The sequence below is a fragment of the Erpetoichthys calabaricus genome, chromosome 8 (genome assembly GCF_900747795.2).
Source record: "Erpetoichthys calabaricus chromosome 8, fErpCal1.3, whole genome shotgun sequence".
Taxonomy (NCBI): Eukaryota; Metazoa; Chordata; class Cladistia; order Polypteriformes; family Polypteridae; genus Erpetoichthys; species Erpetoichthys calabaricus.
The window spans coordinates 78,980,041-78,992,099 of record NC_041401.2 but is presented as its reverse complement, the minus strand read 5'-3'; the positions used below and the strand labels follow the sequence as shown (position 1 = coordinate 78,992,099).

General features: G+C 36.6%; 1 protein-coding gene across 1 annotated transcript in view; it reads right to left on the bottom strand.

The window, feature by feature from the left end:
* Positions 1 to 289: 289 nt before the first annotated feature.
* The window catches only part of styxl1 (serine/threonine/tyrosine interacting-like 1), a 119,169-nt gene continuing 107,399 nt past the window's right edge, over positions 290 to 12,059 (bottom strand). Inside the window, exons 6-7 of the mRNA XM_051930959.1 lie at positions 2,843 to 3,019; positions 290 to 2,068 (exon numbers count right to left, since the gene is read on the bottom strand). Coding sequence (XP_051786919.1) covers positions 2,888 to 3,019 — 132 coding nt within the window. The 3' untranslated portion in view covers positions 290 to 2,068; positions 2,843 to 2,887. The remainder of the gene's footprint in view (positions 2,069 to 2,842; positions 3,020 to 12,059) is intronic.

Below are 12,059 nucleotides of genomic sequence, written 5' to 3'. Positions count from 1 at the left end.
TGGCTTTCTGTATTGAGCTTAATGTAGCCAGAAGCAGATCCTGACCCATAACTTAAAAAAGAAACTAAAGGAGTTTGATTGGATGGGTGAACCAAGCTGGCTCATTCTGGTTGCTCTGAATGTACAGTATATTAATAAGTATAGAACGTGAGAAACAAGAAATTGTCAAAGTGCACAAAGTTGACCACACTATGCCACACTATTTTTTAAAGAAGACTATTAAAATCACTTAATTTAATTTAAATACAATATTCTAATAACAAATAAAGTTAAAACCAAGACTGCCTTTTATTAGTTAACCATGTATGGCACATGTTTAATGTAAATAAAATGACAAAATCAATAACTCGGTTTTGACATTAGACCATGCATTTACATGATTTAGCTCACACCACACTTTCCCTCTTCCCCCCATGTTCACCTTCTCAGGTTACTGCAGTTTTACAGTCCATTGAGCTCTAATCATTCCTGGTTAACTCTGTGCTTACTTATTAAAAAAAACTATTGCCAATCCAAGACGCTCTCCCCTGATAGCATCTGATTCAAGCGTATCCCTACAGTTAGTCATTTATGCGTTATTTAATAAAGTGCTGTGATGGTCACTTACATTATTGTACTACTCAGCAGACACCCAGTTGAGTCCCCCAAGTGTGAACCAAAATACAAAAAGGCAAATGTAACTTACTGATACATTTCATTACAGGAGTGTCAGTGTCACTACCAGTTCATAAAGTTTAAATAGATATTTTCCCAAACTTATGCAGAATGATGAGAAATCCCCTCAGTAAATAATACAAGGGCTCTCTGGTCCTGGGTCTACATTCAAACCCTGATATCTACACATTCTTCTCTATTCACTACTCAGTTCCGTTTACTCTTATAAATCTCTCTTCCAATTAAAACCCCAGTAAGCTCCGGTCAGGGGCTGTACATCTAGAACTTTTAGATGGAGAAATGGAGCGAATTCCATGAATCAAAGAAGTGGTAGGCCAGAAATGTGGGGTCTCAGGGTAACTGACCTCAGTTTGAGTGTACCACTTGCAGTTTCATAGTAATGTGATATGGAGCATACCAGAGAAGGTTGCTTTTCAAGACATATCATGGCTGAGCAGCTTCCAGTGGGCAGCGGGCAAGAAGTAGGAATTCAATGACAAAAGGAAGATAGCTGGAAAGTGAGAGCTGAAGTAGAGCAGCTGAAGGAGAAAGTTATATTGTGAGCTATCAGATTTTCATTTTTTGCTTTTCTCCATCCGAGGACCTTGCTCATTTCTTGTACATTCTGGGTAAAACCAAAGAAAATAACTACAAAGAATATTAAAGAAGATTATTGTACATAAAATCCACCAAAAAAATATTGTATCTGCAAAAATAAAGTGGCTTGATTGAAGGAAGGACCATGCAGCACGGCCTCACCTAGCAAAGCAGCAAGTGACTAATTGACAGTCAATCATGGGACCTATCACTGTCACAATAGTATTCTACAAATTTAAAATTAAAAATACTGCATTTCAGAAATTTCAAAAATAGGGTATAAGCAAAACTACAGTGGTCTGATTGAAGGCAGAACGTAGCAGCAAGGCCACAATTATCAAAGCCACAAGTGACCACTTGACAATCAGTCATGGCACAATTGTGTTCTGGAATTTACCCTCTTCCTGATTCATGATGACAGTGCAAATGTGGTAACCAAGCAGAGCAGTCATTGGACGAGATTTGGTAACTGCTCTGCAAGCCTATAATCGTACATAATTTTTGCATAATTTATCATTGTATTGTCATTTTTGTCTTCCAAAATCACTTTTTGGTGAACTGCAGATATCAGAAAATAAAATACCAATTCACTAAGTAAATTTAATATCATTTGTTGAACACAAATATGTGAGTTTCCCTTTTGTCCCAAGTCTAAAGCCTCTCTTTTCCTTCCACTTGGGACTGCTTTAGAAGCTCATTCTCTTTTTAGTACAGAAGAAGTCACATTTTTTATAACTTTGGTTTCCAGCAGTTCATACAGTTGGTGGTTACTTCCATCTCTATAAAAGCTGCAATGAAGTGATGGAATTAGCTGACCCTGTGAAAAGCAGAGGACACGTATTTATTGTTTCTGATATTAATAAACACTTTCTATGAAACCATGTTTCAACATGGCTTCTAGAACAGGTTTATCCACATATTGCTCAATTCAGGCATCTTCAACCTACAGAAAATGACCCACATGTGCTTTGACGTCTCTCAGCCTGAGGTCACCCTTCAGGACTTGCAACGTGTCTTGTCAGTTTACCACTCTATAACATGAGAGATGATTTGGAGGCTGGCAAAACAGAAATTAACTAAACTTCAATAATTCAAGTGTGTTGGTTAACAAACTGGTATGGATTAACCAATATTTGAGTTCAATAAGCAAAAAAAAAAATGTTTGGATTTACTCTTTAAGGTAGATTTAATACATTAAGGATTGGGATTTGAAAAAGGACTAAGCAACTGCTGCTTGTCCTGAACTTCTTTTTCACAGTGTTGGAAATCACATGGGATAAAAATCACTGTCTACCATGTCTAACAATCAGAACCTGACATTTTGATGCCTAAAAATCCAATTCTGGGGTGCAGAAAGCAGAAGCATAACCCACAAACAATGTACACAAGGCCTGGTACTGGATGAAATACCAGCCCCATGACATATGAACACATTCAGAATGGAACAACAGGCCTGTTTGTGGATCAAAATATTCATGCATTCTCTATTGGCTGTGTTTATTTTTAATCTCATATGCTGAATGTATTTTATCTTGGTATGAATGAAGCAAAGCGCTATTTGCAGTAGTCAATGAAGCTTAGACCAACATACTTCTCACACCTCTTGTAGCTGTGCTTCTTTACAACCTTTCAAATGTTAGAAGTTTGGATCAGAAATGTCTGTCACTTTATTGCCAAGAACGTGCTCCTCCCAGGTGGAAAGCTGCTGAACAAAACCCCGGTGTGGCCGGGCTCTGGTCCTGCACTTCAACACGTGTGTCCAGGCATCCTAAAGCAGGAGAGATCAAGAAAGGAATTTGCCTTTATTTCTTTACTTTTACCTGGACTTGCTTCTTGTAGCTGCACCACATGTGTATTATTATTATTATTACCACCTAGCGGTGTGTACACGTGTATTTTTAGGGGATTGTGTTTGTTGTGATGTGAAATTTTGCATACAAGTTGATAAATATTTTGTATATCTTTATTTGTAACATAGACAAAGCAATGTAATATTAGTGTTACATTAGTGAGAAGCATTCATGTTTACTCCCCTAGGAGTTATGAATGTGAATTTTACGACAGTGTTGGGGGGAAGTGCCTCTAACAAGTTTGGTAAGTGTTGCTCTGCAAGACTGTCTCTCAACCCCTACAGGAAAGCCAGGCTTCCTAACTGCCAAGCTTTACCTCAACAAATGATTTTGGGGCCAGGTGTGAAGGTGTTCTATCCCCACATTGGTCTGAATTATGGCTGTTTGGAAGTGGCTTGTATCAGAAGCCTTTAAGTACCACAATACCCTATTGGCTCTAGGGGTTGGGCAGAGAATCTATAAATTTGCTTGCTTTACCTCACCCTCTCTCTCTTACCAAACTGATGAAAGACCATCACACACCATGAACTGAAAAGGACACCACAATGAAGAGCACAACTCGGCAGCCATATTGAGACAGGCATGTGGCCTGTTCTGAAGAAAGCTGACCTCAAATGATGCCTTAACTAGAGACATTTTAAGTAACTAACAAGTCTGTGTGCCGCCTGAAACTACACATCAACATTTATCAGGTTGTCCATCCATCCATTATCCAACCCGCTATATCCTAACTACAGGGTCACAGGGGTCTTCTGGAGCCAATCGCAGCCAACACAGGGCGCAAGGCAGGAAACAAACACCAGGCAGGGCGCCAGCCCACTGCAGTTATCAGGTTGTATGGTTGACAATATTCAACTGTACTTTGCATTGTTATTTTTTATGAATATTATCAATAATACATTGTTTAAATTGTAACTTAACTCCTGCTTGTCTTTTACTACAACTAATTGCCTGAGGTTATACTTGTAGAAGGGAAGGTGAGGAGAAGTTATATGGTACAATACCTTAGAAACAGTGGTAAGTCTGGGAGATTTGAGGCATTCTGACAAAGGCTACATATTAATAATACAAAAGGGGAAAGTAGAGCAATATAATACTCTACCAAGACAAAACAGTGTTGTTAAAGCATTTCCTCACATGTATTTAAAATGGCTACTTCTTGTAGTTTTCTGTATGCATACTGATTCATATTTAATGTTGGTAGGCTTCTATGTAGTGTATGTGGATGGCACCAGTGGTGGACACAATGAACACCTTGTCCATTCTCCACAAGCAGCTTATTTCTTCTGTCAGTTTTGTGTACTTCTGTATTTTATATGTCTGTGTGTGTTTGGCACGGCAATGTGAATAATATATATACATTTATTTTGTTTGTCTACCAGTGTTATGTCCGGTCTGTTATGGTGGATGGTGTTTTCTATCAGTATAGTTCTGTTCTAAAGTTGTTAACGTGTGGGATTTTCAAGTGTTGTGGAGAGGGTGCTCTTATAATATGGTTTGAATGCGTATACTAGTTTGTGTTGCAGTGCCAGTTCTCGATGTGTACGATGTTTGCAATCTGATCATGTCTGTGCATGTTGTCTCTCTGTGTCAGTCGTTCACAACCTGAGGTGATGTGTTGTTTCTTGTGCCTTGTGCCAGTATCTGCATGTGCTGTCTGTAATATCTGAGTCATTAAGAATATATTATTTATTATAATTGTTGCATATATCACAGACAGCTTCATCCAATGTAGCTTACGTGATCAAAACACATGTGTTGTTATGTGGCTTTTATAGCTGGAGCACAAGCAGGTTAAGGAGGTTGTTTGGGGTCACATAGTCTGAGGGGTAAAGCAAACGAACATGAGGTTCAAAAGTCAAAACCCTAACCCTTATGCTAGAGCACGGAACTTAGCATTGCTTTAAACATAAAAGAAAGATTCTCAAGCTGCACTTTCATCTTCATCTTCAAAAACATATTACCTTTTAGGCATGCTAATATGGGATTGTGTGAAAATATTATATAACCATAAGGACATAAGAGGGGACCATTCAGTCCATCACACTGGGTTGGTTAGCTGATAGCTAGGTTGTCCCATATCTCAGTCAGACTGCAGCAATAAGTCTTGACGCACCTTTTAAAACTATACAAGGAATATTTTAGATTTATTGAAAAGGCATTCGTGTGTGGCTGACTGCAGGAATTTTTCTTCTTCTTATTGTGTATTTAACCAATACCTTTATCCAATGTGACCTGAAAAATTGATATACAGTACTGTACAAGCAAAATATTTCTTAAGAAAGCACAGGTAATAGAAAGCAAGGTTCAAGGGGATAAACGATGCCTGAAAATACCTCTATTAAAATTTGTGACTTCTATGCTCTCGCCATGTTATTAATTAGTAGTAAATTGGAATATGAACTAATATTTGTGTCTGACCAAGTGGTACTGTTGTATTAAACATAGAGGAATATTATACCACTTTTTTAAACAACCACCCATATTACCTTAGGTCTCAATCATTATTTTCCCTAATAAGATTAATGCAGTGCTGTTGGTTAATACAGTGTCATTTTTACCTGCAGGCTGCATTTTAGATGATAAACGAGGAAAGCCATTATAACAGTGCTGCTGCGACTGATGCCAAGACGGGAGAAGACGAGCACAGCATGCTTTGAGTTAAGGTGAGAATCTGTAAAAGTGAAAATATTTTACTGTCAGAATGTTAAATCATTATTGTTAGCCCTATTGATTCCACATATACAGTAGCTACTGCAGTGAAAGTGTCAGTGCACTCCTTTAATGTAAAAGAATGATTTCAGTTTTTAGCCAAATAAATATCATTATTTAAACTAGGTGTGTGGTTGCCAGACTGGGTTCAGCCTGAATGAAACAGCTTTCTTTCTAGTCAAACTTGAAGCAGTTTCTGCTATTGACAGCATTAGAACAGAATTCTGAACTTGCTACCTTTATACACACAAACACAAGGCCGAACACAAAGGCAGCAGATGGTGAGCCAGTTGGCTACTTTTATGAGAGTCTGAATCAAGTGCTGTGAATATTGCAGACCTCCAACTGTCCACTTATGAATGTTTCATATGACATTATAACTTTTAAATGAAGTGTCCTCACACAAATATATCCATTTAAATGTTTGCCTCTACTTGCCTATGTATTCGCACACCTCCTGGAAAAAGAGCGACAGATCAGAATCCGTAGACTCAGAAACTGTTATATCTAAAACATGAGACGAACCTTTAACTGACCTGTTAAAAAGAGAAGGGAAAATTCTAATTATATTTCAGAACCCACAATTTTTGCATACCTTTCAGGTGTTCTAACAATCTTTAGTTTTTTTTTAACAAATTATGTTACTCTGATGGTTATTTTTTAAGAATCTGATTACAATATGAAAGTTGATCCTATGTCTTACCTTGATGTTTCCAAAATGCTAGTAAAATAAAACACAATGCATTTGCTTTTCCATTACCATGAAGCAACAGCCCCCTAATACCATATAGGAACAGGACTTGTACTCCAGGAGTGGAAATTAGAATAAACAAAATAAATCACCTAGGCACAAAGTGAAGCCCTCCATGTCAGTCATGAAAGTTTTTACATTTTTAAAGTACTGTACTGAATTTTTACACTTTAAAAATTAGTTAAAGAAACTCTGCAAAGTCCTGTTTTGGCTTATTATTTAAGGAAGCAAAATCAACCTAGTAATGTTTATGTTTTGCTTTTTTATTTCAAATTTACTATTTTCATTTTCTCACCCTGCTTATTATGCAGAATGCCATTTTAGCTAGAAGCTGTCCTTGCAGCACTTGCATAAACAGAAACCAGACCTGAATACACTCAAAATAGAGAAGTGTACAGTGACACATCAGACAAAAAAAATAACAGGAAACTGTTGTAGACATAGGAACTGAACGGAGGTTAAAAGTTCAAATTACCAGCAGTGCATTTAAATTGTTCTTAACATTTGTTCAGTCCAATGGCAGTAAGAGAGGATTTTTAGTCTATGAAAGATAAGAAACTGAATATTTCCTCATTATGTTTTTCTGACTGACTGAATTTAGAAAGTGTAGCAGATATGTGCTTCACAAATAATGTGTCTCAAAGAAATTGCATAGCACCTAATTTATTAGCTAATATGAACTTTTATTGTTAACTCTATCTTTCCAAGCAGAATAATTTATTGCATCTTGTTAAATCTTCATGGTCAACAACATTTCCCAAATTAATAAATTAAATAATCGATTCATTTCCTAAAAATTTGAACCCAAAAAGGTTTGATAATACCAGAAGTAATAATAAGTTGCATGGCTGTTCCCACCACTGCCTCACATCTACAGATTCCTGGGTTCAAATTTCAGGACAAGCACAGTATACTGTCTGAGAAGTTGTCCCACAATTCCTCATGCATTTCGTGCTTGTGTAGGTTAACCTGATTGGTGACTAAAAAATGGGCTTTGTATGAGGGTGTCAAGGAATCTGCCTTCAATGGACTGGTGTCCCATCTGGCATTAATTCCTGACTTGTATCCTATTCTGCCAGGACAGGCACCAGCCTAAATACTACTGAGTATTTGAATACATCTATTCAGAAAATTTAAAAATAATAATAATAGTTAACAATATACTGTAGCTAGTTGCTGGCTTAACAAATAAACTGTTAATTCACCATCTGCTGAAATAAACAAATCCAAAAAGGAACATTGTTTTTGATATACAAATATAAATTGCAAAATGTATTTATTTATACATTTATTTAACAGTAAACTAGTCTTATGTATGCTATAATTAATCATTTGAATTCGATTTTGTCTCCAATTATTTTTTAAGAAAAATGTATGAATTTGGAAGAGAATATAGGATAAGGAGTCAGTACCCACTTTTGTTTTTTAATTCATTTATTTTTTATGGTCTGAGACAGCCATCAAATTTGTGGATAGTTTATAATGATATGTCATGCATGAAACAATGTTGAATCCTACAAGTATCAAATTTTTAGTTAATATATAATAATTGTTTACAGTCTATTACAATTATATATACTGTATAAAAAGCTACAACAGAATGAATCATTAAACTCAAGGAAAAGGATTAAATGTAACTCAAGGGCTAAGTAAATGCAACTTAAAGCTTAAGCAAATGAGGCCTCTGCTTCGTCTTAGAGTAACTACCAACGTAATTTTCCAGAGTTAGAAATGAGTAAGGAACATCCCTCCAGAAAGTAGGGACAAACTGAAGGGAAAGCCCACACAACCCCTCCTGTGAAGCGGAGCTAAGATCAATAGGACAATCCGCTAAACAAACCTCTTAACAAAGCGTTTTTTAGAATAATGGGAAAATCGACAGGGGTCAGAAATTACTGGTGGCTTTAGTGGATTGGAAGAGATAATAAAGTTCTGTATATTAAGAGTCAGGAGACGTTATATATTAGGTAAGGTTATGTAATTAAAGTATAAAAGGAGGTGAATTGTTTAACTCTCTGCTCACTCCATGGACCGAGACATTTGTGCATAACTCTGTGCAAATAAAGAACTGTTCTGCATTCTTATCTAAACTCCGTAACTGCCTTCTTTGAAGACAGAGTTTTTTTTTCCACAACAGTAGTTGAATAAAAATACCCCAAATCCAGCAGTGCAGAAATAATAAAAGAAGCCTTTAAACTCTACTACTAAACTTTAAGATGGGATTTAAGTAAATTTGACAAAAATGAAACAACATTATTCACAAGTTTAAACAATCCAATTGTAATATGATATACAGGATATGAATTCTAAAAATAAGAGCCCTTACACATTTGGCGTAGTACCCGACACATTCACCTGAGCTTTTATTTTCAAATCCTTAAGCATCTGGGGATTTTCAGCTTGCTTCAGATCTCCCATGTATAACCGATGTTGCAATATTTCCACTGGGTAAGGAAGCAGACTTTCTAACTCCTACATAAAAACAACATCAAGGAGGTAGAATTACTGTTACCTTGAAGGGTAAGAACCCCCTTTAGAAGATATTGTCAGATAATGTGCCCAAAACGTAAACAAAAATTATTTTAATGATGTCTGTTTTATGTTTGTGAGAGTTTCTCATAATTTCTAAAGATCATGCTAAACACACCATTGCACTTAACACCACAAATGTCATAGCAGTTTCAATGGCAGGTAACATGCAGAGCTAGATTTATAATTGGCAGAATGGTGGCACAGCAATTAGTACTGCTCATTCACTGATCCAGTGTTCTGGGTTCAAATTTCATCATTGTTTGTTATCTGTGTGAAGTATGCAAGTTCTCTCAGTGTCTCTGTAGGTTTTTTTTCCACCAGATACAATACTCTGATTTTCCTCCCACATCTCCAACAATGTGTTTGCTAATTTAATTCATTCTAAACTGCCCATGTACAGATATGTGCATTAGTTGGCACTGCAATGGACTGGTGCCCTGCCCAGAGTTGATTCCTGCCTTGTATCTGATGATGCTAAGATAGGCTCCAGTCACCCAAGACCCTGAACAGAAATAAAAATATATGATGAAGTGTTCCAAGCTGAGAGACAGGCTTTGCCTGTATCCACCTGCTGCCTTCTTCTGGCTGCTCCCATTAGGGGTTGCCACAGTGGATCATCTTCTTCCATATCTTTCTGTCCTCTGCATCTTGTTCTGTTACACCCATCACCTGCATGCCCTCTCTCACCACATCAATAAACCTTCGCTTAGGCCTTCCTCTTTTCCTCTTGCCTGGCAGCTCCATCCTTAGCATCCTTCTCCCAATATACCCAGCAGGGCCCTTAATAACCAGTAGATTAGATTTCCTGCCCCAGTGATATCCTGGGTGGACTTAGAGGTGCCAGTTTTCTTGCTACTCTCATATTTCTTAATAGTATAACAATACATAAACTATGTAGACGGTTAAATTAATACAGTATGTACCAAACAACGTCAACTTTTAATTTCTCATGCAAATAAACATTGCGTCAGATTGTTGCAGCAGCTTATTGCATGGCACAGGGCATGATCAATCTCCTTGAAACAAAAAATTGTTATTATAATTCTTTTATGTGTTCAACAGCTTTGCTTAAGACTCACTTACAAAATCAGAATATCTGCAGTACTTGGGAGGGTTTACAACACAATGCAAAATAAACAGTCAGTTGAGAATAATACCTTCTGATAACAAAGGAGAAGTGTTAAAAGGCACTAAGCACAGAAGGTTATCAACCCATGCCTAGCCACATCCATATGCCATACCCTTTCCCATCTCATATTTTTGCAGAGTACAGATATTAAATTAAAATGGTTTGCCTTTTTTAACAATTGATAAATAGTAACAGACACAATTATAAAAATTCTAAAGACCCAGGTATAGTAAAAAACAAAGGATATGTCATTATGGTAACTGATAAAGTCTTATTTAGAGGAAGTAAATTAATTTTACTCAATGTCAATTTATGAAACACAAAAAATGCCTTAACTGAAATTGTATAATGCTCCATTAACGAAACAATAAAAGAGAAACAAGCCATTCTGACATGATTACATTTTGATATAACTAACTTACACCATAAACACATCACTGTGATATTGTACTTTTACTACACTAACCGCTGTCTGTGTAACAAGCTTCAGTCACCTCTTCCATACCCTCCTCTTCACACAACATGTTTAGATGGCTTCATCTTTCAAAGGTTCACCTACAGTGAAAATGTCTACTAGCTTTTCCCAAACTTACAGCACCTCCCTTGATTTACATTGATCCTGATCATACAGTGGTTCTGCCACTGGCAAAATAGTGGAGTTTAATCCACCAAACTCTTTTGCGTGTCCACTTAAGCCACGATTTTACTGTGCTATATAAGCAAAATGTTTTGGTACAGTGTTTACTATAAAATATACTTTATATAACTAATTTGGTTTGTTTTGTATTGATGTTTTATGTCATTTTTGTACCAGATCTAATTTCTACCTTATTGTGATGATGATGAATATTACTCTTTACCTGAGGTGTGTAAATTATCTTCACAGTTCTGAGAAAAGGGTAGAGGGCAGAGAAGGACTCATAGCCACCTTTTAGAATGTGAACAGGATTTTGACTTTTTTGCTCCATGATTTCTGCACACCGTATTGCAGGAGCTTGAATAAATATGTTCAAAAACAACAAGAAAAGAAAAATAAAAATTTAGTAACAACACCTATGCTAGTTGTCAAGAAAAGGATTTTAGTTGAACCAGCCAATGAAACACCTCTGGATGACAACACAAAGTAAAGGGGAACAGAACAAACAAAAAAAAATGTATACTCACTATCCATATGTAAGCTAGCAGTATAGCCATCATATACTACACAGTGCTGCACACATTCCAAGTCAATACAGACAGGAGGCAAGAATTCATCATTTTCATTCTGAAAAGGAAAAATCAATAGTGAAATATGATAAAACGTTCTTACTGTGTATTGATTGCATTCAAAAGAGACACAAGAATTTGTTGATCGGGCTAATGTTGGTGTGGAAATTGCTTATACAACAACATTTGCTAGGTGTTGTGCTAAAATTTTCTCTAACCTTATTTTCACTCGATTGATTTAACATCCTGACTGAGGTGCTGACTAGTCTTACTTAGGTACATTGTTCTCCTCTCGTATGCCAAAGTGCTGCTTGCAGATTCTGAACGGGTCCAGCGTGAGCAACTCTGAGTGTGTCCATGAGCGTGCCTTGTGATGTACTGCCGCCTTGTCAGTGGTTGATTCCCGATTTACACCTTATGCTGTTGAGATTGGGTTCTAGTGCTTAAATAACGTGGATTCATAAAAATGAATAAATGACTAATTGTAATTACTACTATTTTTGTTTTTTACAAGGATTGCGCAAACCATAATGAGAATAATGGAATTCCTAAGGAATGCCCAAAAATATTGAAAGGTATGTTAATGTAACTAAAAGCTCAGTTTATTTCATTACACTGAATGAGAAAT